Source organism: Salmo salar, chromosome 12, assembly GCF_965601325.2.
Source record: "Salmo salar chromosome 12, fSalSal1, whole genome shotgun sequence".
Classification (NCBI taxonomy): domain Eukaryota; kingdom Metazoa; phylum Chordata; class Actinopteri; order Salmoniformes; family Salmonidae; genus Salmo; species Salmo salar.
In genome coordinates, this window is record NC_138302.1 from 54,242,401 (window position 1) to 54,270,340 (window position 27,940).

At 41.6% G+C, this 27,940-nt stretch overlaps 1 protein-coding gene across 4 annotated transcripts; it reads right to left on the reverse strand.

Annotated features, from left to right (window-relative positions):
* Nucleotides 1-27,931, reverse strand: LOC106565162 (interleukin-17 receptor C). Of its 4 annotated transcripts, none has more exons than XM_014131977.3 (17): nucleotides 27,624-27,931; nucleotides 27,034-27,370; nucleotides 22,709-22,877; nucleotides 22,412-22,521; nucleotides 22,213-22,324; nucleotides 22,047-22,088; nucleotides 21,285-21,409; nucleotides 21,117-21,173; nucleotides 20,871-20,937; nucleotides 20,499-20,731; nucleotides 20,244-20,297; nucleotides 19,970-20,021; nucleotides 19,631-19,732; nucleotides 19,047-19,085; nucleotides 13,000-18,714; nucleotides 266-400; nucleotides 1-19 (listed from the first exon to the last, which is right to left on the reverse strand). In XM_014131977.3, exons 2-15 carry the CDS (start codon nucleotides 27,133-27,135, stop codon nucleotides 18,116-18,118), a joined length of 1,863 nt encoding a protein of 620 aa, XP_013987452.1. In that variant the 5' UTR covers nucleotides 27,136-27,370; nucleotides 27,624-27,931; the 3' UTR covers nucleotides 1-19; nucleotides 266-400; nucleotides 13,000-18,115. The 4 variants fall into 4 exon arrangements, with proteins under 4 accessions (XP_013987452.1, XP_013987453.1, XP_013987451.1 ...); XM_014131978.3 differs by having other exon boundaries at nucleotides 27,034-27,276; nucleotides 27,624-27,929; XM_014131976.3 differs by having other exon boundaries at nucleotides 27,034-27,403; nucleotides 27,624-27,929.
* Nucleotides 27,932-27,940: the final 9 nt, after the last annotated feature.

The following is a 27,940-nucleotide window of genomic DNA, read 5'->3' on the forward strand; positions in this document are numbered from 1 at the left end:
GTGCCACACTCATCTATGTCTTGAACACAACAGCAACAGATATTATAGCAACACAACAGAACAGGTTTTGTATAAAGTACAGCACAGTAAGATTATACATTGAAGCATTTTACATTATAAACACAAACACCAACATTTAGAAAGATATTAGATGTTGATGCATTTCTTCATTTATCTGAGACACACACACACACATAATATATCTCTTTCTCTCTACACACACACACACACACACACACACACACACACACACAGTCCCACTTACCTACACATGTGTTGTCATGGAGGGTCCAGCCTGTTCTGCACTCCAGACACAGGTCATTCTGAGGCCCTGAGCATTCCTTACAGGAGTCCGGACAGCCTCGGACCAGAACCACCTGGGACAGCACTGAGTACAGCCCTGCAGCAAGGAGGGGCCAGCCAGTCATCATCACACCCTCCCTATCAAGCAGCCACTGAGACAGTATGAGAGAGTGGATTGGACCACTGAGTTCTATAGGAACCAGGGGACACAGACAGGAAAGTATACAGTTCTGTATTAGGTTGAACACTTAACTTTAATCATTTAGATAATTAAAGGGCCAGTCTGCAATTGATACATTTTTTTGGACTTTTAAATTAATTATACATAGGTCTATTCATTGATTGTTGTAGAATAGGTAATTACACCTTTTGGAGCCTTTTGAGTAGTGTAACTTGGTTTTATTTCACCTAATTGTAATATGATATCCATAAATCCCCTTGTGACAGGGGGGATGGAAGCTTGTTGTCTGCAACAAGAAGGGGCAATTGAATGTAAGTTTCACCCCAAAAATGTAATTGTTAAAAAAATTCTAGCCCGTCTATCTGTAGGTAACAGGGTTGACCTGTTAAGCTCGACCAGCTCAGTTTTCCACAACAAAACACTAGAAAATGGCCAAAAAGAGTAGAACCAGCTCACCAGCTTTTACACTATAGTTTCACTATTAGATGTTTGTTGTTTCTTTAGAATATTTTTTTTCATGAGAGTTCAGTTCATGCAACAGGGTTGACCTTAAAATGAGGAACAGGTTTTCTTTTTACCTTAAAATGAATTCCTAATCAACTGAAATAAATACAAATCCTCAGAAAATGCTTTGTGAAAGCAACAAAATAACTACGGGTTAACAATTATGGTGAAAATGTGGATAAATGTTGTGGTTTAGTGGGTTAAAATCTTCCTAGAAGTCACAGAGGATCCACAAAAGGGTCATGTCAATATCAGAATTTTTGCACTTTTAGCAAGTCTTTATTCATTTAAAAAATGTATTTATTGAATTTTCCATGTGGTCTATATTAGTGATCCGGTTCAGGAAACTAGGCATATGTCGCAAGTCATGACTTCACAGGAGAGCTGTTTGGAGGTGAATTAAAAAAAATATAATCTAAATGCATTTTTTGGCAGAAATGTCTCCTCGAACATGTGAACTTTCATGTGCCTTAATATCAAACTTGTATACCATCTGTAAATACAGATTAAATTGTTAGATTATGAGCCTAGTTGGTTTAGCCACAGAAAAAGTGAGCAACCTTCCCGCTAGCCATGATTGGCTGAGATATTGAGTGGGCTGGACATGCCGAAAGATGAGTTTGGATTGGTCTGCCATATAGCACGCATCTGTCTATTGGAGCTTGTCAGTATGGCTAGGTAATCATGTTAAACGCAGCTTTTTTTCAAATGTATCGCATCGTAAAACTGCATAAACCTAATGTCAAGTGAAAGTGTACTGTTAGCTAGCTAACGTTATGTGTATGCTCTCCACTTTCTGGAGTACCAAGTTTTAAAATCAGTGGAATTTGAGTATGATAGCTAAGGATATGGAGAAAACACCAGTTTGGATTCAACACCCGCTCAACACCCGTTGAATATGTCCGGTCTCAGTAAACGTCGCAACAAAGCGTAATTCAATTGTTGCCAGCAGCACAGTCACCAACGCTCTGGATAACATGAAAACTGCCTAACCAGCTCTGCTAGGGGGAGTAAAATGGTCAGAGTGGGGTGTTCTCTCATTATGTGTCTGGAAGTAGCTAGCCAATGTTAGCCAGTTAGCTTGGGTGCTTGTCTGTCGTTGTGAGGTCAGGGCTTTCGGAACATCCCTACTTATTGGCCAGAGCGTCCAGTGTGCGCTCTGAAAGCAAAACGCTCTGAATTTACGAACGGACAATCTGACAGCACAGTTGCAGTCACCAACGCTCTGGATAACATAACAGCGTAACCAGCTCTGCTAGGACGAGTAATGTTCAGTGAGCTGTTCTCTCTCTCTTAGATGTCTGGAAGTAGCTGGCAAGTTTGTACAGCATGCTTGGATCAACCCTTAAAGAGATAGGTGGGGCAAAGGCTTAAGAGGGTGGGAACAATGCTGAATGGCTAAAGACAAAGAAGGGCTCTCCAATGGTAGTACCAAAACATTGAAAGGCGATTTTCTCAAAAGTGAGTTTACAAGTTGATCAACTTTCAAAGCAGAATTACTTTCCCATTGTTTCCTCAAATGCAGTGTATGAAATACAATTTTGTAGCTCTGTCTCTAGTTTTATCCAATGTGAAAAACAGAAATTCAAATGTTGCTACATAAGATAGAATCCAGGTGGTGAGTCACATTAAAGGGCACTTAATTTAATATAAAGGCTTTTAAAACCAATCAATCAAAAGTATTTATGAAGCCCTTTTTACATCAGCAGTCACAAAGTGCTACACAGAAACCCAGCCTAAAACCCCAAACAGCAAGTAATGCAGATGTAGAAGCACGGTGTCAAGGAAAAACTCCCTAGAAAGTCAGGAACCTAGGAAGAAACCTAGAGAGGAACCAGACTCTGAGGGGTGGCCAGTCCTTTTCTGTCTGTTCCGGGTGGAGATAGTACATGGCCATTAAGGCCAGATTGTTCTTCAAGATGTTCAAACGCTCATAGATGACCAGCAGGGTCATTCAGAGGTTGAGACAGCAGGTGCGGAAGAGAGAGAGAGAGAGTCAGAAACAGCAGGTCCGCGACAAGGTACTGTAGCACGTCCGGTGAACAGTTCAGGGTTCCATAGCCAGTAGGTCCGATGACTGAGTGTAATCTGGCCCAGGGGTGCGAAGGTGAACAGCAAGGCACTGGAGAGACGAACCGCCCTTGCTGTCTCTGCCTCGCCGGCTCACCTCTCTCCACTGTAACTCAACCCACTCAAGTGACGCACCCCTCCTAGGGACGGCATGGAAGAGCACTAGTAGGCCCGTGACTCAGCCCCCGTAATAGGGTCAGAGGCAGAGAATCCCAGTGGAGAGAGGTGAGCCGGCCAGGCAGAGACAGCAAGGGCTGTTCGTCTCTCCAATGCCTTGCCATTCAGCTTTGCACTCCTGGGCCAGACTACACTCAATCATAGGTCCTACTGGGGAGATGAGTCTTAAAGGTCGAGACCGAGTCTACGTCTGTCACATGGAAAGGAAGACCATTCCATAAAAAAATGTAGCTCTATGGGAGAAAGCCCTGCCTCCAGCTGTTTGCTTAGAAATTCTAGGGACAATAAGGAGGCCTGCGTCTTGTGACCATAGCGTATGTGTAGGTATGTACGGCAGGACCAAATCGGAAAGATAGGTAGGAGCAAGCCCATGTAATGTTTTATAGGTTAGCAGTAAAACCTTGAAATCAGCCCTATCCTTAACAAGAAGCACTGGAGTAAAATGATCACATTTTTTGGTTCTAGTCAAGAGTCTAGCAGCCGTGTTTAGCACTAACTGAAATGTATTTGGTGCTCTATCCGGGTAGCCGGAGAGTAGAGCATTGCGGTAGTCTAATCTAGAAGTGACAAAAGCATGGATTAGCTTTTATGTTAGTTTAGTTTGTGATTTTTGTTATGAAGATAGAAAAAAGCTGTCCTTGAAATATTCTTGATATTTTCGTCAAAAGAGAGATCAGGGTCCAGAGTAACGCTGAGGTCCTTCACAGTTTTATTTGAGATGACTGTTCAACCATCAAGATTAATTGTCAGGTCCAAAAGAAGATCTCTTTGTTTCTTGGGACCTAGAACTAGCATCTCTGTTTTGTCCGAGTTTAAAAGTAATATTTTTCCGCCATCCACTTCCTTATGTCTGAAAGACAGGCTTCCGGGGTAGGCAATTTTGGGGCTTCACCATGTTTCATCAAAATGTACAGCTGTGTGTTATTCGCATAGCAGTGAAGGTTGACATTGTGTTTCCGAATGACGTCACCAAGAGGTAGAATATATAGTGAAAACAATATTGGTCCAAAAACAGAACCTTCAGGAGCATTGAAACTTAAAATTGATTTGTCAGAGGACAAACCATCCACAGAGACAAACTGATATCTTTTCAACAGATAAGATGCAAACAGGGCAAGAACTTGTCCATGTAGACCAATAAGGGTTTCCAATCTCTCCAAAATAATGTGGTAATCGATGGTGTCAAAAGCAGCACTAAGGTCTAGGAGCACAAGCAAAGATGCAGACCCCTGGTCTGAGGCCATTAAAAGGTCATTTACCGCCTTCACGAGTGCAGTCTCAGTGCTATGATGGGGTCTAATACAAGACTGAGGTGTTACGCTTACATTAATTGTCTTCAGGAAGGCTGTGAGTTGCTGCGTAACAGCTTTTTCAAAAATGTTTGAGAGGAATGGGATATTAAATATAGGCCGAAAGATTTATACATTTGGTTTGACATTTTAAAGAGTGGCTTTATTACTGTCACTTTTGGTACACATCCGGTGGATAGGGAGCCATTTATTAGAGAAAGTAGCTCTTTCAGTGGTTTAGTTGGAATAGGGTTCAGAATCCAGCTCGAAAGTTTAGAGGCCATAACTATTTTCATGAATGTGTTTAGAGATACAGGATAAAAAAAACTTTAGTGCCTCCATTGATCCTAGGTCCTGGCAGTTCTGTTCAGACTTAGGATAACTGAGTTTTGGAGAAATACGCAGATTCAAAGAGGAGTCCGTAATTTGCTTTCTAATGATCATGATCTTTTCATCGAAGAAGTTCATAAATTCATCACTGCTAAAGTGAAAGGCATCCTCTCTTGGGGAATCCTGCTTTTTAGTTAGCTTTGCGACAGTATCAAAATAAATGTTATATTGTTCTTATTCTCCTCAATTAGGTAGGAAAAATTGGATGATCGAGCAGCAGTTAGGGCTCGATATTGCACGGTACTGTCTTTCCAAGCTAGACGGAAGACTTCCAGTTTGGTGGAGCGCCATTTCCGTTCCAATTTTCTGGAAGATTGCTTCAGGCCTCGGGTATTTTCTGTAGACCAGGGAGCAAATTTTTTGTGACAAATTATTTTTGTTTTTAGGGGTGCGACTGCATCTAGGGTATTACACAAGGTTCAATTTAGATCCTCAGTTAGGTGGCTAACCAATTTTTGTACTCTGACGTCCTTGGGTAGGTGGAGGGAGTCTGGAAGGGCATCTAGGAATCTTTTGGTTGTCCGAGAATTTATAGCACAGCTTTTGTTGATCCTTGGTTGGGGTCGGAGCAGATTATTTGTTGTGATTGCAAACGTAATAAGAGTGGGGTCCAGGATTATGAGGAAAAACATTTAGATCCACAATATTTATTACATGGGACAAAACTACATCCAGGTTTTGACTGTGGCAATGAGTAGGTCCAGAGATATGTTGGACAAAACCAACTGAGTCGATGATGGCTCCAAAAGCCTTTTGGAGTGGGTTTCTGGACTTTTCCATGTGGACATTAAAGTCACCAAAATGTTTTATATTATCTGCCATGACAACAGGGTCTAACAGGAATTCAGGGAACTCAGTGAGGAACACTGTATATGGCCCAGAAGGCCTGTAAACAGTAGCTATAAAAAGTGATTGAGTATGCTGCATATATTTCATGACAAGAAGCTAAAAATACAAAAACGCAGTCATCTTTTTGGGGGGTAAATGGAAATGTTCTGTCTTAAATGTTAGCAACACCGCCGCCTTTACGGGATACGCAGGGGATATGGTCACTAGCGTAACCAGGAGGAGAGGCCTCATTTAACACTGTAAATTCATCAGACTTGAGCCATTTTTCAGTCAGGCCAATCACATCAAGATTATGATCAGTGATTAGTTCATTGACTATAACTGCCTTGGAAGTGAGGGATCTAACATTAATTAGTCCTATTTTGAGATGTGAGAGATCACAATCGCTTTCAATAATGACAGGAATGGAGGAGGTCTTTATTCCAGCGAGATTGCTAAGGAGAACACCGCCATGTTTAGTTTTGCTCAACCTAGATCGAGGCACAGAAACGGTTTCAATGGGGATAGCTGAGCTGACTAAACTGACTGGGCTAGTGGCAGACACCACTAACCTGGCACCCTATCTCATTGTGGAGCTAGAGGAGTTTGAGCCCTGTCTATGTTGATAGATAAAATGAAAGCACCCCTCCAGCTAAAATGGAGTCCGTCACTCCTCAGCAGGCCAGGCTTGGTCCTGTTTGTGGGTGAGTCCCAGAAAAAGGGCCAATTATCTACAAATTCTATATTTTGGGAGGGGCAGAAAACATGTTGAGACTCTGCTGTAGAGCTCATCACCCCCCTTAACTGGGAGGAGGCCAGAGAAATTTACTTGAAGCTGACACATATTTTTTTATCAAATTTAAACGGCGAAGCTATGTTGCGCTTGGTAACCTCTGACTGTTTCATCCTAACATCGTTGGTGCCGACGTGGATAACAATATCCCTATACTCTCTACACTCGCCAGTTTTAGCCTTAGCCAGCACCATCTTCAGATTAGCCTTAACGTCGGTAGCCCTGTCCCCTGGTAAACGGTGTATGATCGCTGGATGACTTTTTTAAAGTCTAATATTGCGGGTAATGGAGTCGCCAATGACTAGGGTTTTCCATTTGTCAGAGCTAATGGTTGGAGGCTTCGGCGGTTGAAAGTTTCTGTCGGCTGAGCATGCCGACAGAAACTTAAAGTAATATCTGTACTTTTTCAGATAACAAGCTGTTTCATCCTTTCCTACACTTAAATGACCCTTGCCTAATGATTGCATTTGAAGCTGGGCTTTCAACACGGCTATCCTCGCCATAAGGTGATAGTTCTCCTGTGTAATATGAGTACAGTTATGAGTACAGCGACTGCAATTAGATGGCGTAGTGTTAATGTTACTACTTAGCTTTTTCGGCTGGTGGAGGTCCTGTACAAACATGTTCAGATAAAGCATCCGGGGTGAAATAGTTGAATGAAAAAAGTTGAGCAAGGGAAAAACTGTTTTGTTCATAAATGTGTTCATAAATGTGTTAAATGCAGATTTAAGTTAAATCTGAAAAGTTTGGCAGTTAGCCAAGTAGCATCAAACAGCACAGCAGCACGGAGACAAGTCCGGAACTTGTGACACAATTTCTACTTAAAAAATCTAAGGGAAACAAAAGGCACTCATTTCCTGGAACGACCCCTAATTTTAATGCCTCATGAGTTCAAGACTCTATTCAATCTTTATCACTGAAGCATTAGAGATTGTGCGATAGAAATGTAAAGTTGATTTCTGATTGAGCCTCTGCTGCAGAGGATAAGTTCATTAGTTACCAGCCTCAGAAATTGCAGCCTAAATAAATGCTTCGCAGATTTCAAGTAACAGACACATCTCACCATCAACAGTTCAGAGGAGACTGTGTGAATCAGGCCTTCATGGTCGAATTGCTGCAAAGAAACCACTAAGAAAGGACACCAATAAGAAGAAGAGACTTGCTTGGACCAAGAAACACGAGCAATGGACATTAGACCGGTGGAAATTTGTCCTTTCGTCTGGAGTCCAAATTGGAGATTTCTGGTTTCAACCGCTGTGTCTTTGTGAGACGCGGTGTGGGTGGACGGATGATCTCCGCATGTGTGGTTCCCACTGTAAAGCATGGAGGAGGAGGTGTTATGGTGAGGGGGTGCATTGCTGGTGACACTGTCTGTGATTTATTTAGAATTCAAGGCACACTTAACCAGAATGGCAACCACAGTGTTCTGCAGCAATATGTCATCCCATCTGGTTTGGGCTTAGTGGGACTATCATTTGTTTTTCAACAGGACAATGATCCAACACACCTCCAGGCTGTGTAAGGGCTATTTAAGAGTGATGGAGTGCTGCATCAGATGACCTGGCTTCTACAATCCCCCAACCTCAACCCAATTGAGATGGTTTGGGATGAGTCGGACCGCAGAGTGAAGGAAAACCAGCCAACAAGTGCTCAGCATATGTGGGATCTCCTTCAAGACTGTTGGAAAAGCATTCCAGCTGAAGCTGGTTGAGAGAATGCCAAGAGTGTGCAAAGCTGTTATCAAAGCAAAGGGTGGCTACTTTGAAGAATCTGAAATATAAAATATATTTTGTTTAACACTTTTTTGGTTACTACATAATTCCATGTGTGTTATTTCATAGTTGTGATGTCTTCACTATTATTCTACAATGTAGAAAATAGTAAAAATAAAGAAAACCCTCGAGTGAGTAGGTTTTTCTAAAACTTTGAACCGTTAGTGTATGTCTATGAATTTCAAATCAAAATCAAATCAAATTGTATTTGTCACATGCGCCGAATACAACAGGTGTAGACCTTACAGTGAAACGCTTACTTACCAATCCTTAACCAACAATGCTTTAAGAAGTTTTAAGAAATATAACTGTTGAGTAAAAAATAGACATGTGTAAAAATAGAAGTAACAAATAATTAAACATCAGCAGTAGAATAACAATAGCGAGGCTATATACAGGGGGTACCGGTACAGAGTCAATGTGCGGGGGCACCTGTTAGTCGAGGTAATTGAGGTAATATGTACATGTAGGTACGGTTAAAGTGACTATGCATAGATAATAAACAGAGAGTAGCAGCAGAGTAAAAGAGGGGTCTGGGAGGCCCTTTGATTAGCTGTTCAGGAGACTTATGGCTTGGGCGTAGAAGCTGTTAAGAAGCCTTTTGGACCTAAACATGGCTCTCCGGTACCGCTTGCCGTGCGGTAGCAGAGAGAACAGTCTATGACTTGGGTGGCTGGAGTCTTTGACCATTTTTAGGGCCTTCCTCTGACACCACCTTGTATAGAAGGTCCTGGATGGCAGAAAGCTTGGCCCTAGTGATGTACTGGGCCGTATGCACTACCCTCTGTAGTACCTTGCGGTCGGAGGCTGAGCAGTTGCCATACCAGGCAGTGATGCAACCAGTCAGGATGTTGTAGAACCTTTTGAGAATCTGAGGACCCATGACAAATCTTTTCAGTCTCCTGAGGGGGAATAGATTTTGTTGTGCCCTCTTCACGTTTGTCTTAGGGTGTTTGGACCAAGATAGTTTGTTGGTGATGTGGACACCAAGGAACTTGAAGCTCTCAACCTGCTCCACTACAGCCCCGTCGATGAGAATGGGGGCGTGCTCAGTCCTCCTTTTCCTGTTGTCCACAATCATCTCGTTTGTCTTGATCACGTTGAGGGAGAGGTTGTTGTCCTGGCACCACATTGCCAGGTCTCTGACCTCCTTCCTATAGGCTGTCTCATAGTTGTCGGTGATTAGGCCTACCACTGTTGTGTCATTGGCAAACTTGATGATGGTGTTGGAGTGGTACTTGGCCATGCAGTCATGAGTGAACAGGGAGTACAGGAGGGGACTGAGCACACACCCCTCAGGGGCCCTCGTGTTGAGGATCAGTGTGGCAGATGTGTTGTTACCTACCCTTACCACCTGGGGGCGGCCCGTCAGGAAGTCTAGGATCCAGTTGCAGAGGGAGGTGTTTAGTCCCAAGGTCCTTAGCTTAGTGATGAGCTTTGAGGATACTATGATGTTGAATGCTGAGCTGTAGTCAATGAATAACATTCTCACATAGGTGTTCCTTTTGTCCAGATGAGAAAGGTCAGTGTTGAGTGCATTATAGCTGGCATCATCTGTGGATCTGTTGGGGCGGTATGCAAATTGGAGTGGGTCTAAGGTTTCTGGGATAATGGTGTTGATGTGAGCCATGACCAGCCTTTCAAAGCACTTCATGGCTACAGACATGAGTGCTGCTAGTCGGTAGTCATTTAGGCAGGTTACCTTAGTGGTCTTGGGCACAGGGACAATGGTGGTCTGCTTGAAACATGTTGGTATTACAGTCTCAGTCAGGAACAGGTTGAAAAAGTCAGTGAAGACACTTGCCAGTTGGTCAGCACATGCTCGGAGTACACGTCCTGGTAATCCATCTGGCCCTGTGGCCTTGTGAATGTTGACCTGTTTAAAGGTCTTACTCACATCGGCTAGGGAGAGAGTGATCACCCAGTCATCTGGAACAACTGATGCTCTAATGCATGTTTCAGTGTTACTTGCCTCAAAGCGAGCATCGAAGTAATTTAGCTTGTCTGGGAGGCTCGTGTCAATGGGCAGCTCGTGGCTTTGCTTCCCTTTGTAGTCAGTAATAGTTTGCAAGCCCTGCCACATCCGACGAGCGTTGGAGCCGGTGTAGTACGATTCAATCTTAGTCCTGTATTGATGCTTTGCCTGTTTGATGGTTAGTTGGAGGGCATAGCGGGATTTCTTATAAGCTTCCGGGTTAGAGTCCCGCTCCTTGATAGCGGCAGATCTACCCTTTATTTCAGTGAGTATGTTGCCTGTAATCCATGGCTACTGGTTGGGGTATGTACGTACGAAGTTGAGAGTGGTAACATTGTTTTACTGCAGATTTCCCCTCTAAAGTGGAGTTATTGCTTTTTTTAATTTGAATTAAATTAATGTTACTGTAGATCAGGGTTGGATAGTTTACTTTCTAAATGTAATCCATTACAGTTACTAGTTACCTTTCCAAAATTGTAATTAGTAACATAATCTGATTACTTTCCCCTTCAGAGGCATTAGAAGAAGACAAGAAGCATCCATCAAATGCACTTGGTGTGTCATATTGGTCTTTGACTTATGGTTAGACTTGCTCAGGTGAAACAAACTTAGGGCCCGATTCAATCAGATCTGCTTTAGCCGACATCCACATAGCTGATGTTTTCACGGTGTCAGAGGTGGAACTGCATTAGAGCTGTCAAATCCACAAGCGGCTCCTGGCATTATACCTAAAGTGGACATTGCCATTGGCTGCTAGTAACTGAAAGGTCGCTGGTTTGAATTCCTGAGCTGGCAAGGTGGAAAAATCCTCCGTTCTGCCCTTGAGCAAGGAACTTAACACCCCAACAACACCTGCTCCCAAGGCACCGATGACATGGACGTCGATTAAGGCAGCCCCCCCCACCCCCGCACCTCTCTGATTCAGAGAGGTTGGGTTAAATGCAGAAGACAACAGACTCGGTATCCCCTTTACTTTCCCACATAAATCCCATACAGCCTTGTTTACAAGTTTGAAAACTGGAATGTGAGACATAATCTACACATCGATTAGGCTGATAGAAATCCTCAGTATTTTGTTTAATGATTTTCAATTTGAGAGTCATTATTTTTTATATAGCCCATACTTTCTCGTTCTGAGTTTCTATCAAGTGGGAGGGGTGTGGCTTCGTGATGATCACAAGAGCAGTTGATCACCGATTTGATAGCTCCAACTCAGAGCACTGCACAGGCATGAATTTTAAGCCCGAGCCCTACCCATGCCCCCAAAGCTCAGGCCCTACCCTACCCCGGATCGATTGCTTCTGCCAAATTTAAGGCCGGCCCTGCCCGAAACCCAAAATAACTGCCTCCTTAGTAAATCTATTAGCTGCTTCTCTCTGTCTGTCACTCGCTCCTTGCGCACAGCTTGCTCTGTTTATTGTGGCTCTGAGTCTGAGTAACCATGGTAATTGCTCTTCCTGTGTTGCTCTGCTCAATGAAAAGACATGAGAGAGCAGTTAGCTGTTAGCTACTTTTCATCACTCTAAACTCTGACAAAACTCAAAGAACATGATTATTTTCTGTAAAATAATCTCTCCTGTTTTATATTTGATGAGATTGGAGCACATCTGACACAATGTTATGATATTACCCAGATATGACTGTACTGTGCAGCAGAGCACGAGCAAATGGCTCAACTACAACATTTTTGTGATCAATTTAGTGATACCTGAGGCCTGCCCGTACCCTAGTTATTGATGGAAAAACAGGCCCTACCACGCCCTAACCCGATGTATAATGTCAGAGCCCGTCGGGCTCGGATCCGGTAGCGGAGCTCTATTCTACCTCCGATACTGCCAAAACATCAGCTATGCGGTTGTCGGCTATCGCCCTTAAACACTTGAACTGATTGAATCTAGGCCTTAAAGGGGCAATCTGCAGTTGCTACATCCATTTTTGGACTTGTGAGTTAATGATATGTACCCATTGATTCTTGAAGAATATATCTTATAAATGCCTCATGAAGTTCAACTGTCGTACTCCATAAGAACCCAAAATATTAAATTGTTTTACTCCAATGTTTGTAAGTAAAAGTAAATGTAAACAAACACTGTATGGCCTAAAAACAAAACTAAAGCTATAATTTTGATATCATGGATGGTCAGCCTTTGCATTAATTGATATGTATATTTTTTTCTTATTTTACCAGGTAAGTTGACTGAGAACACATTCTCATTTACAGCAACGACCTACGTAATAATTACAGGGGAGAGGAGGGGGGATGAATGAGCCAATTGGAATGAGTCAATTCATAGCTCTGTCTATGAAATTGAGAGTGGTTACATTTCTCCAGCACCATCCCTCAGCTTTTTACCAAAACAGGCACAGGGAGTTCAGTTTGTTATTGTTTCGACTGCTGATTGGCACTTTATATTTGCACCTTTTTCAATGCTGAATTGAATGTAATTGAGAAAACTGAAAGTGTCATAATGTATTGTTTAGCAAACATCCTTTTTCTGAATTTAAAAGTATCCAAGAAGAAATCATCTAGTTTTTCCAAAAGTACATGTAATCAGTTACTCCCCAACCCTGCTGTAGAAAGTATAATGAGTGTTATTGTCAGTAACCTCAAACAACTAAGGAAAATAGCTCCATGCAATTCTGTGCAACTTGACAACACTGTAGATCACATGGACTATTTTTTGTAAATTACCTTGAAAAGTTCACACTATATTTACCTCTAAGTATTTCGACGCTGAGCGGGAACAGCAAACGGTTTTGTCCGAAGGCACCCTTCAAAGGAATGACTGAACTGTGCAAGTCTGTGTGGGACCGCAGTCTTTCTACTCTGTTGATTTCAGCTGTCGTCGTTCTTGTTGCTCATCGGATCTGGTCTGCGCTCAGACAGGCTAGCCCTTGACCAATCACAACCTCTTGAGGGGCAAAAGGGTCCGGGACTACTGTACAAGTCGGTCAATCAGAGCACCAAGCGCACCACCACACAAAGAAGCAATGTTATTTATAACTGCGTGAGCGGAGGGCTGCATTCTGTCCTATGTGGGATCCCCCCCCCCACCCCGCGGCTGTTTCCCATGGATATTTGTTGTCTGTCACTTCTGTAAAGTTTTTTAAAACTAAAAGTACTATTTGTTTGTGTCGAAATACATGTATTTTTCATCTTGCACATAGAAAAATAGAATATATTATACATTACATGATAGAGATATTGTTTTGGTCAAAAGTCATTTAGGTAATTTACATTGGCTTACACCAATGCATAAACAGATAAGAAGGAGCATGGCATTTAGGTTTGTCCTATTTTGATCCAGCTAATATTTCAAAAGACTTTTAAGAAATCTACAACAACATAAAAGATTTAAGAGTAAGATAAAGAACAATTGTTGAACATTCTATGTAGGAGGGACCAGGTAACAAAGTAACACTATTTATACCATTAGGAATAACTTAGAAAGCTGTTATTCAATGTGCTAATGCTTGGTTATCTACATGCCGAGGAAGTTTTGCTTAAATCCATAAATGATTTTGTGTTGTATTTACAGAAAATATATTTTTCAGGTCAAATTCTAAATATTCTTGCCTCTTCTCTTTCTTGATTATTGACCTGCAGAACATTCCCCATGTATCTAATCATATATACTTTTTATCAGTAAAAATGTATTTTGATTGGTATAGTTGATGACAATAATTAATTATGCAACCAATAATTAATGGAATATTTAGAATTTTTTTGTCACGAAACGCGTCGGGCGCGTCACCCTTCTTTACCCTTTCGGATAGTGTCTTGAACGCATGAACAAAACAGAGGATATTTGAACATAACTATGGATTATTTTGAACCAAACCAACATTTGTTATTGAAGTACAAGTGCTGGGAGTGCATTCTGACGAAGAACAGCAAAGGTAATCAAATTTTTCTTATAGTAAATCTGACTTTGGTGAGGGCTAAACTTGGTGGGTGTCTAAATAGCTAGCCCTGTGATGCCGGGCTATCTACTCAGAATATTGCAAAATGTGCTTTCACCGAAAAGCTATTTTAAAATCGGACATAGCGAGTGCATAAAGGAGTTCTGTATCTATAATGCTTAAAATAATTGTTATGTTTTTTGTGAACGTTTATCGTGAGTAATTTAGTAAATTCACCGGAAGTTTGCGGGGGGTATGCTAGTTCTGAACGTCACATGCTAATGTAAAAAGCTGTTTTTTGATATAAATATGAACTTGATTTTTTGTATTGTATAACATAATGTCCTAGGATTGTCATCTGATGAAGATCATCAAAGGTTAGTGCTGCATTTAGCTGTGGTTTGGGTTTATGTGACATTATATGCTAGCTTGAAAAATGGGTGTCTGATTATTTCTGGCTGGGTACTCTGCTGACATAATCTAATGTTTTGCTTTCGTTGTAAAGCCTTTTTGAAATCGGACAGTGTGGTTAGATTAACGAGAGTCTTGTCTTTAAAATGGTGTAAAATAGTCATATGTTTGAGAAATTGAAGTAATAGCATTTCTAAGGTATTTGAATATCGCGCCACGGGATTACACTGGCTGTTGCGTATGTGGGACGATTTCGTCCCACCTAGCCCAGAGAGGATAAAATACTTTTAGCAGTCAAAAGTGTGTATTTTACTTTTTTTCTAGGGCATAATCTCAGCTGTACTGGCAAACTTGATGAACATAAGTTACATTTTACCCCATTATGTGAATGTGTCTAAATACCATATAAAATACCACTGAATTGGATGTAAGGGGTTAATATGACATGGCTTAAAGGTCAAATGAAAATATTTTTGGTCAACTTAGTGTTGCAATTTTCATCCAAATATCAGTTTCAAATCAGATATTCTTCAATTACCCCTTATTTTGAAAATTGAAAACAGTGATACAATGAACCCGCAGCCTGTTACAATTAACCCTGTGAAAAATACAAGAGCGACATTTCACTTCCACCACTTTTGGTTGAATTGTAAATGACTGGTTTGTCCTAGGAACATATTGTTATAAAATGTATTTTTTGTTGTTATCTTTTTTATTATATATATATATTCAGGAGGTATATCAAGTTTAATACTGCAGATAGACTGTGGCTTCTATGAGTGTAATTGTCTGCATCATTTCCAATCCCCCATATATTATTTTGTAAAAAAATATATAAAAAAATAATAATAAAAAATGTGTATATATATATATATATATACAGTACCAGTCAAAAGTTTGGATACACCTACTCATTCAAGGGTTTTTCTTTACTTTTACTATTTTCTACATTGTAGAATAATAGTGAAGACATCAAAACTATGAATAACACATATGGAATCATTTAGTAACCAAAAAAGTGTTAAACCAATCAAAATATATTTTAGATTTTAGATTCTTCAAAGTAGCCACCCTTTGCCTTAATGACAGCTTTGCACACTCTTGGCATTGTCTCAACCAACGTCATGAGGAATGCTTTTCCAGCAGTCTTGAAGGAGTTCCCACATATGCTGAGCACTTGTTGGCTGCTTTTCCTTCACTCTGCGGTCCAACTCATCCCAAACCATCTCAATTGGGTTGAGGTCGGGGGATTGTGGAGGCCAGGGCACCTGATGCAGCACCATCACTCACCATCTTAGTCAAATAGCCCTTACACAGCCAGGAGGTGTGTGTTGGGTCATTGTTCTGTTGAAAAACAAATGAAAGTCCCACTAAGAGCTAACCAGACAGGATGTCATATCGCTGCAGAATGCTATGGTAGCCATGCTGGTTAGGTGTGCGTTGAATTCTAAATAAATCACTGAATGTATAAACAGCAAAGCACCACTACACCATCACACCTCCTCTTCCATGTTTCACTGTGGGAACCACACATGCGGAGATCATCCGTTCACCTACTCTGTGTCTCACAAAGACCCGGTGGTTGGAGCCAAAACTTGCAACTTTGGACTTATCAGACAAAAGGAAAGATTTCCACCGGTCTAAAGTCCCTTGCTCATGTATCTTGGCCCAAGCAAGTCACTTCTTTAAATCAAAATCAAATCTTATTTGTCACATGCACCGAATACAACAGGTGTAGAAGCTAACTTACAAGCCCTAAACAACAATGCAATATTTTTTTTAAACTAATTATAAAATTAAATTAAAATAAAGAAAACAAAAAACGAATATAATGAAAAAATTTAAAATATAAAAAATAAAAAAAATAAAAAATAAAAAAAAATGCCTAAAAAAAAAGAAGAATAAGAAAATAGAGGTTTATTAGTGGTTTCTTTGCAGCATTTCGACCATGAAGACCTGATTCACACAGTCTCCTCTGAACAGTTGATGTTAAGATGTGTCTGTTACTTGAACTCTCTGAAGCATTTATTTGGACTGCAATTTCTGAGGCTGGTGAGTCTAATGAATTTATCCTCTGCAACAGAGGTAACTTTTGGTCTTCCTTTCCTGTGGCAGTCCTCATGAGAGCCCGTTTCATCATAGCGCTTGATGGTTTTTGCAACTGCATCTGAAGAAATGTTCAAAGTTCTTGAAATGTTCTGCATTGACTGACCTTCATGTCTTAAAGTAATTATGTACTGTTGTTTCTCTTTACTTATTTGAGCTGTTCTTGCCATAATATGGACTTGGTCTTTTACCAAATGTTCTATATACCACCCCTACCTTGTCACAACACAATTGATTGGCTCAAACGCATTAAGAAGGAAAGAAATTCCACAAACTAACTTTTAACAAGGCGCACCTGTTATTTGAAATGCATTCCATGTGACTACCTCATGAAGCTGGTTGAGAGAATGCCAAGAGTGTGCAAAGCTGTCATCAAGGCAAATGGGTGGCTACTTTGAAGAATATCAAATATAATATATATTTTGATTTGTTTAACATTTTTTGGGATACTACATGATTCCATATGTGTTATTTCATAGTTTGGTTGTCTTCACTATTATTCTACAATATAGAACATTAAAATAAAGAAAAACCCTTGAATGAATTGGTGTCCAACCATTTGACTTTTACTGTATATGTATTTTTCATAAATATTTTTTCTTTATTTATTATTTTCCCCTAACCCTACCACCCCCTCTCCTAATTGGAGTAAACTAATGGACAACAATACTTAGGCTTCTACTTCCAGCTTATATATACAATACATTTTACGGACAGTATACTTTACATTAGTTATCTTTTGTTTGTTTTTAGTCCCATCCTTCAGCTACCCTCAACCCCTCCCATCTATCCCTGAAGACCATCCAGTTTTGATTTCTATTTGCCATATATTTTTCTACTGTTCTGTGTGATGACCTTTCTATTCTCATCATTTCAACAGATTGTAAACTTAGTTACAGTGTATAATGGTAGCTAAGATATGTGTGTTTGTATAAAAAGATAATGAATCTACATCAAATATTATTTTCATACTAAACAAAAGCCTAAACTGTTGCTTTGTTCCCTGGTCTCCCCTAACCTATATAATAGTGTCACACATAGAAGTCCATCCTCAAGGTGTACGGAAGGTGTCAGCTGTGTTGTTGTTTCATACACTCTCAGTAACTCTGGCCCTCATAACATCACCACATACAGTATAATCCAAGGGTTCTGCATCCAACAAGTTGCGTCCAGTGTATGGCAGTGCTAATGTAAAGTGAGTGGCCGGGGGTGTTGATGTGAGCAGGCTTGGATGGTTGGGAGGAATTAGACCTCAGGGTGACTGCTCTGCTGTAAGGGCACAGTCTCCCAGCTGTTCTCCACTCCAATGACAACATACTTATGGGGAAACCCCTTCATCAGGTATCCCACTATCTCTCCTCAAACCCTGGAGTCCCCTTAGACAGTCCGTAAATAGAGCGTCCTTCAGCCCCTCTATCCACCTATACCAGCCCTAGGCCCTTTAGACCCTATGGCCAGCTGAACGAGGAGCTCCTGTCTCTGGGAGGGCAGGTGAAACAAGGGCAGCCCTTGGAACAACTCTGGGAGACCCCTTTCACTGCTGAGGGGCTTGGCAGAATGGGCCTCAAAGTGGACCAGTAGGAAGCGCTTTCCAGCGTGCCCTTGCTGGTGGTCCACCTTGATGCAGCTCAGAGCGGCACTGAACACGTCCGCGTATGGGGAGGACAAGCCCTGGAGAAGCCTCTTATACTCCCCCTCCTCCTCCACTCCCAGGGCTATGTCCCTTCCCTGCTGGCCGTGCTGGTCCCACTGTTGGCCCCAGTCCTCTGCCTTCTTCCAGGCTGCCTGTGTCAGTACCAGTAAGGCCCGGCCCCCCTGGCTGTCCAGGGGCTGCAGCTGGGAGTGCAGCCAGGGCAGGGGCCCCAGAGAGCACAGCTCAGCCCGATTCCACAGGTCCACAGACACACTGAGGCCCCTGGCACGCAGAGAGGAGCCAAGCTCACATACCAGCTCTGACACAGAGTTATCCACATCCGGCGGGCTCAGCAGCACCACGTGGCCCCTTATAGGTACTACAAAGGGAAGGAAGTAAGTAAGTAAGTAAGTAAGTAAGTAAGTAAGTAAGTAAGTAAGTAAGTAAGTAAGTAAGTAAGTAAGTAAGTAAGTAAGTAAGTAAGTAAGTAAGGAAGGAAGGAAGGAAGGAAGGAAGGAAGGAAGGAAGGAAGGAAGGAAGGAAGGAAGGAAGGAAGGAAGGAAGGAAGGAAGGAAGGAAGGAAGGAAGGCGAAGGGCAGGGGGAGTTAAATACATTCATTTTCCATTGTTTTGTCAAGGATTATTGCTAGATAAATATGTATCTTCTTTATTTTACATGTTGTACATTTGGACTATGAGAAACCTGCTTACGTTGATCACACTCCTTCTGGTGCCATTCCCATGCCCACCCTGTTGGAGAGACAGAAATGTAATATGATACACCCTGACATGGTTCTGTAACACAGAGGCCCTTGTGTCCTTTTCAGTGAGAGTTTTTTTTGTCCTTTACAAAAAAATTTTTTTGACCATTGTCCCCCCCCCCCCCCCCAAATTCCTGACTGTAGTAAACAACACCCACCAGAAGAAAGTCAGTCGGAGAGATACATGAATAGAGCTATAAAAAATAAAACTAGAATACAAAAAAAAATAACGCGTTAGTGTTATTGGGAGAAGTGGGAGCTTGAAGAATACACACAATAGAAAAGATATCGGATTTATTGTCTTTCACTACATCTTGATCTCCTTTAAAGCTCCCCCTTTCTCCACTATTAAGAATTCATTGGCGGGAGGCAGAGAGCATATTTGTGGTGAGAAGAGCTTAGCCCTCACTTCACCACAGAGTAGCGCAATAATACAATACTAACACAAATGTAACACTTTTGGACTTTTTTTGTCTCTACACACAGTGCCTTTGCTTGTGTTTAGCTGGGGGAGATCTGACCAGAATGACTCACGTTTCAGTTTGCCATGCAGGAAATAGAGACAAATTCCTGCTAGGCCTACCAGCATCAGGGAGACCAGGACCAGCAGACCCCGGCGCCAGTGCCACCATCTGGCTGAGAGGGAGAAGTACAGATATGAATTATTTCCCAATCCTCAGAATTTCTTGTTATCAGTCCCTACAGGTAGGCAAATCAGAACAATCAACTTTTTGTGAACATTTGTTTTATAAAGCATACAAGTAAATACTTGATTGATGATGAAGATTTAAACATAATTGCCTGTGTGTGTAACATACAATCAGAGAGGTCCATATCAACTTTGATACTTCAGCCCTCTCCTAAAATACTCACAGTCAATGGGACAGAAGGGGCCAAGCTCACTGTTCTTCCCTTTGACCTTCACCTGCAAGGATGGAGACACACACACACACGCACGCACGCACACACACACACACACCACACACACACACACACACACACACACACACACACACACACATACACACACACACACACACACACACACACACACACTATAAGATGAGCTCCCATCATGCTGCAACAGGATCCAAGTTCAATATTAGAGTCAAGTCCCCTACAGAGTCAACCAGTAGAAGTGTCTTACCATCACACAGAGATCAAGGCCCGGTTTGACATCCTCAAACACACCTGGCATCAGCTGAAACAGAAGAAAACAAATTCATAAAATAATCTATCATTCAATCAAAAATAATCTGACTTATCCATATGTCACCAGACCATAAAAACACAAAACCAATTGATACAAATGATGAGAGCACATCCCAATGACAAAAAGGACACTAAAGATGCACCAATAAAAAAAATGTGAGGCACCAACCAAATGCTCCAGTATACGTACCCAGTGTCCCCTGTCATTTTCCCTCCATATGTCATTTGACAGACGCTGCCTAATGCCCCCCAGCTCTGTGCATCTGTCCTTGTCCACGCCTGCGTCTCTCTGGCAGGGCCACACTTCAGCCTCCACCCTACAGGGGGCAGTCAGGTTCCAGGACAGCATTGTACCGCCACTGTTCATCTGGCCCTGCACCACAGATACTGACACATTCTCCATTAGGTTCCTCTGGAACCGCTCTGGAAGAGAGTGATAAAGGTATAAGATACTTTATAGGGGAGTTACTGAAGCAATGGGAATCAACTCCATGACCCACATTCACGACTGTCATAGTGGAACACGTGTAACAAGGAGGACGCTGCATGGTTCATCTCTTACCGGTGTTGTTCCTAAAAGGACAGCTCCTAGATCGACGAGACCTCTCGTCTCCTTTATCCCACCACAACTGAAACACACACAACACACACACACCAATTACACACAAAACCGGAGAACTCGAATGAGCAACACAAAGGGGATAATGTTGTCAGTTAGACTGAGTTGGACTGAGTTAGTAATATCACAACTGACAAAAGTATCCCCGATACAGATTGCTAATAACTAAGGGGGAAATAGTAACAGTACCTGGAAGCACATGCAGGGGGTGACAGAGTGCAGTGGAAGGGACTTGTCTTTCCAGGTCTGTAGGACAACAGACAACATGTTATCATAAAAAGAGGGAAGAGTGAAAGTCTGAGAAAAATATTGCATATAAATAACTGAGTTGGGAGGAAAGCCAAGTACAACACGGACCCTGCACATTCCATTATGTTCATGCTGTAGGCACATTTCTAGTTGGTAGGGGCTGTCCTCTTCCTTTGCGACTTGCAGCATCACCTCACGTCTCTCCGGATCAATCAGAGTGCTGAAACTGGGGACTGACAGACACACCGGCAAATTAGAGAGCAGCCAAACCCAGCCATTTACTCAAATTCCAGAGTTGCACATGTCTAACCATGTCTCTCACTTCATAAACCAGAGTCATTATGGAAAAACAGAACAAATGGTCATGAATAAAATATATATTGGTTTGGAATTGACATAGTCCCCTACAGATGGTTAATATAGGCTCATCTGACTATCAACAAATGTTCAACTATCCACTAGCCCTAACATTAGTCTTAACCCTAACCCTGACCCTAACTCTAGCCTGAACCATAACTCTAACCCTTTGCCAAGCCTTGACCTTACCCCTAACCCTAGGAAAGCTGTTGCATTTCAACAGGGACGCAATTGATAGTGTGTTGAACGTCTGCGCATCAATAGACCCTCTATTGGGGACTATCCATTAAAGTAAGACCAATATGTCTGCACACAGGACTCAGGAGGTGCAAGAATCATAGGATTAGAATGATTAGAATGGGATTTTAAACAAGATTGAATGCGATACATCCTGCTTTAACTTCCTGCTTTAGTCCTATGGGTACACTCCTGAATAGGTACAACCATTCTAGTACTTCTATTTCTATGGCAATAACAACATGGAAACAAACGAACATAGAACATGTAACTCACTTTCACATTCCTCTACAACTCCCTTTGAGGCGGATGAACACACTAAGGACGGATAAGGAACAATTGACTATCAGATTTTAATCAGTCGGGGCCTCGAAGGATCATTTTCAAACAAATATATGTTGACATAAGCTGTTTGATCACTACGGGAATCCCAAGACCGTACCTTCATCCACTGACGGAAGCACCACGGTCGAGTGAAGGAAGCAAACATACACAGTCACCTGACTGCTGAAGGACATGGCTTTAGACTCCAGCAGCAGTGACAGCCACGCCTGCTGGGTATTATAGGAGAGCATGGAGATGAATCAAAAAAACATGCTCACACACTCACACACTCACACGTGAATTCATATGGAATATACCTCGGATGAAGCTTGCTCATCCGGAGCAGCAGGGATCACTGTGAACTCGAGCTTTTTGCACAGAGGCATTATGAGCTGTGGCACAGTGTAACACACGCTCACATACGATGCTGAAACACAGAGAGAACCCAGTTGACCGCAGGAGGGACGACGGCATGACTTACTGACACAATGTGAGGGGTTGAGCAATAAACCATGCATTAGAAGCTAATATGGGTACACTTTCCACATTGTGTTTCACATTGTAACCACAGAGGTTGAAATGGGAAAAAAAAGGTGTGTAGGTTGTTCACACACCTGTCTGGTCGTTTCTGGGCTGGATGTCAAGGCGAATGTGTAGGCAAGGTCTGCATGCTGTGCCCTGTCTGCAGCACAGCACAGGCTGCACCGCCAGCCCTTTTTCATCCACAGGACACCTTTGGATCGGAATCCCAGCACATGCCTTCACTGTGCAGTTAGAGAGACCCTGGTGAGATACAAGGTAAACCGTTTATACCGTTGTATGTAAGTACTACGCCGTGTTTATCTATACAGACACAGTGATGACCACCCACCGAAAAGTATTACACTGTAGTGTAGTAATCCATACATACAAGGTCACTAAAGAACTACTGATAAGTACTACAGATGTAGGATCTTAATTTGATCACTCTTTTGTTGCTGAGAATTTTCCTGCACCACAGGAAATGCAAACTTGTAGTGTGTTTGAGTTCCAAAAAGGCTTCTAAAGTTTGTCATTTCCAATTTGAAATTTCCGACTTGATTTGCCCTGAAAAGAAGTATCAACCCTTACAAAATTGTCCATTATTTTAACATTTCCTGTTGCTGCAGGATTATTTTCCTACTGTAGCAAACTGGCTCAAATTAAGATCAACACCTGCATACTGTATTCATCCATACATACAGAGTGACTATACAAATGTCAATAAGTACTATACTGTATTCATGAATACAAACATACAGTACCAGTCAAAAGTTTGGACACACCTACTCATTCAAGGGGTTTTCTTTATTTTTACTATATTCTACATTGTAGAATCATAGTTAAGACATCAACACTATGAAATAACACATATGGAATCATCTAGTAACTAAAAAAAGTGTTAAATAAATCAAAATATATTATATATTTGAGATTCATCAAAGTAGCCACTCTTTGCCTTTAACAGCTTTGCAGACTATTGGCATTCTCTCAACCAGCTTCATGGGGTAGTCACCTGGAATGCATTTCAATTAACAGGTGTGCCCTGTTAAAAGTTAATTTGTGGAACATCATTCCTTCTTATTGCATTTAGGCCAATCAGTTGTGTTGTGACAAGGTAGGGGTGGTATATAGAAGATAGCCCTATTTGGTAAAAGACCAAGTCCATATTATGGCAAGTACAGCTCAAATAAGCAAAGAGAAATGACCATCCATCAAAATTTCAGGAACTTTGAACATTTCTTCAAGTGCAGTGGCAAAAACCATGAAGTGCTATGATGAAACTGGCTCTCATGTGGACCACCACAGGAAAGGAAGACCCAGAGTTACCTCTGCTGCAGAGGATAAGTTCTTTCGAGTTACCAGCCTCAGAAATTGCAGTCCAAATAAATGCTTCAGAGAGTTCAAGTCACAGACACATCTCAACATCAACTGTTCAGAGGAGACTGTGTGAATCAGGTCTTCATGGTCGAATTGCTGCAAAGAAACCACTACTAAAGGACACTAAGAAGAAGAAGAGACTTGCTTGGGCCAAGAAACACGAGCAATGGACATTAGACTGGTGGAAATTTGTCCTTTGGTCTGTTGAGTCCATATTTGAGATTTTTGGTTCCAACCGCCGTCTCTTTGTGAGACGTAAAGTAGGTGAACGGATGATCTCCGCATGTGTGCTTCCCACCGTAAAGCATGGAGGAGGAGGTGTGATGGTGTGGGGGTGCTTTGCTGGTGACACTGTCTGTGATTTATTTAGAATTCAAGGCACACTTAACCTCTCTAGGCCAGTGGGACGCTTGCGTCCCACCTACTCAACAGCCAGTGTAATCCCGTGGCGCGATATTCAAATACCTTAGAAATGCTATTACTTCAATTTCTCAAACATATGACTATTTTACACCATTTTAAAGACAAGACTCTCGTTAATCTAACCACACTGTCCGATTTCAAAAAGGCTTTACAACGAAAGCAAAACATTAGATTATGTCAGCAGAGTACCCAGCCAGAAATAATCAGACACCCATTTTTCAAGCTAGCATATAATGTCACATAAACCCAAACCACAGCTAAATACAGCACTAACCTTTGATGATCTTCATCAGATGACAAACCTAGGACATTATGTTATACAATACATGCATGTTTTGTTCAATCAAGTTCATATTTATATCAAAAACCAGCTTTTTACATTAGCATGTGACTAGCATGTGACTAGCATTCCCACCGAACACTTCCGGTGAATTTACTAAATTACTCACGATAAACGTTCACAAAAAACATAACAATTATTTTAAGAATTATAGATACAGAACTCCTTTATGCACTGGCTATGTCCGATTTTAAAATAGCTTTTCGGTGAAAGCACATTTTGCAATATTCTGAGTAGATAGCCCGGCCATCACAGGCTAGCTATTTTGACACCCACCAAGTGTGGTACTCACCAAACTCCGATTTACTATTAGAAAAGTTCGATTACCTTTGCTGTTCTTTGTCAGAATGCACTCCCAGGACTTCTACTTCAATAACAAATGTTGGTTTGGTTCCAAATAATCCATAGTTATATCCAAATAGCGGCGTTTTGTTCGTGCGTTCAAGACACTATCCGAAGGGTAAAGAAGGGTGACGCGCCTGACGCGTTTCATGACAAAAGATTTCAAAATATTCCATTACCGTACTTCGAAGCATGTCAAACGCTGTTTAAAATCAATTTTTATGCTATTTTTCTCGTAAAAAAGTGATAATATTCCGACCGGGAGTCGTTGTTTTCGTTCAAAGAGAGAGAAAGTAAACATGGTGTCGGCTCGTGCACGCGCCTCCAGTCTCATTATCCTCAGATCGACCACTTACAAAATGCGCTAATGTTTTTCAGCCAGGGCCTGCAAAGCCACCATTCATCGTTCTGGCACCTTCTGAGAGCCTATGGGAGCGTTAGAAAATGTCACGTCATGCCAGAGATCCCCTGTTTTGGTTAGAGATGATCAAGAAGGCCAAGAAAAAGTCAGAGAGAGCGCTTCCTGTTTGGAATCTTCTCAGGTTTTGGCCTGCCAAATGAGTTCTGTTATACCCACAGACACCATTCAAACAGTTTTAGAAACTTTAGGGTGTTTTCTATTCAAATCAAACAATTATATGCATATTCTAGTTACTGGGCAGGAGTAGTAACCAGATTAAATCGGGTACGTTTTTTATCCGGCTGTGCAAATACTGCCCCCTATCCCCAACAGGTTAACCAACATGGCTACCACAGCATTCTGCAGCGATACGCCACCCCATCTGGTTTGCACTTGTGGGACTATCATTTGTTTTTCAACAGAACAATGACCCAACACACCTCCAGGCTGTGTAAGGGCTATTTAACCAAGAAGGAGAGTGATGGAGTGCTGCATCAGATGAGCTGGCCTCCACAATCAAAAAGCATTCCAGGTGAAGCTGGCTGATTGAGAAAATGCCAAGAGTGTGCAAAGCTGTCAAGGCAAAGGGTGGCTACTTTGAAGAATCTAAAATATATTTTGATTTGTTTAACACTTTTTTGGTTACTACATGATTCCATATGTGTTATTTCATAGTTTTGATGTCTTCACAATTATTCTACAATGTAGGACAAAGTAAAAGTAAAGAAAAACCCTTGAATGAGTAGGTGTGTCCATACATACATACACAGTGACTACATAACTACAAACACACCTGTTGTGGGATCAGTTTTAATCATGACTGACATTCTCTCTCTCTCTCTCTCTCTCTCTCTCTCTCTCTCTCTCTCTATCTCTATCTCTATCTCTCTCTCTATCTCTCTCTCTATCTCTCTCTCTCTCTCTCTCTCTCTCTCATTCCCAAGGCCCTAGAGAGCTGTGTAGGCCTACTTGTGGAAACAGGATGTTGTTGAGGTGACAGGTGTTGGTGTGCCATGGATTTATAGTCTCATAGTTTTTTCCACCAATTTGTTTGATTTCCTTGGGCGCTGTTATGACAATACGTGCAACAGTAAATATGACACGTCTTTTGACAGTGTGCTCTGTAGTCTGTAGACCTTATTGCCAGCTTTTGATCTCATTACATAGTCAGTAAATATTTGTACAATAAACAAACGATATTCAAATATTTGAATACATTAAATAAGTGACGTGCAAGGTGTTTTTCTTTTTTTTCCATTTCATATTATTATTTTTTTTTTTTAAATTCAATTATTAACAGATAGTGGCATACAGTCCATAAAGGAAATTGAATGTGTGACGTGACAACATAATAAACCATGATTGTTGATGTCTATCTTTCTCCCCATCCCCCTCTGCATCCTCTCTCTTTGTCCCTCTCTCTCTCTCTCTCTCTTTGTCCCTCTCTCTCTCTCTCTCTCTCACACACACACACACACAGGCAAACACACACACACTCCATGATTGCGGACCTATTAGGATCATTAGCATATTACCTTTGAGCAGGTGACGCGTTGACTCTCGTAGTCAATCATCTCCAACGTTGATGCTGAAACCAACAGCTGTATGGAGAGCAGGATTGCGAGCCACCGCTCCATAATTGTCCTCAAACTGGCCACGTTCAGGGGTTTGTACCATTTGGATCCTCAAGCACTAGTGTTTCTTTCTTCTGTGAGTATGATGTGCCAACTGTTGTCAGATATGTCCACACACAACCCCATCAGTACGCCTCCGTATTACTGGTGACACATGGAAAACAAGTTGAGCGAGTCCTATTTTCTTTCATCGGGCTTCGGTAGAAGTCTGGACTGAAACCAATGTCCTGATATCAGACTGTAGGCAATAGCAAGGAATGGCGATGAATACCTGAGGGTTAGGGTTATGGTTAGAGTGCAAGGTGCTGCCTAGTATAGCTACGATTAGATAAGACATTTGTGACGTGCCTTGCTCAATTTCAACTGGTAGAGTGAAAATGAATGATAGCCCATTGTAGAATAGCCTAACCATGTAATTTCAGATAACGTATGTGATTTTTGAATGCTATTCTGATCAGTGGTTTACATGAGCATACATGTGTACTACTTACAGCATCGATATTTTATCTTCACACCCATCTGTCAGAGTTTCGTTGGTTGAAAAAGCTACAAATCTCCACAGTTAGGGAATGCGGTAATTAAGTACCCAGTGAAATCCAACAGTTTTGTGGTCAGTGTGTTCTGTCATTGATATTTCATCTTCACATCCATCTGTCAGTGTTTCCTTGGTTGAAAAAGCTCCAAATCTCCTCAGTTAGGGAATATGGTAATTAAGTATCCAGTGAAATCCAACAGTTTTGTTGTTAGTGTGTTCTGTCATTGCTAGGTAACTGGTATATGGTAGGTTGAGTCATGTAGTGAATGTCTC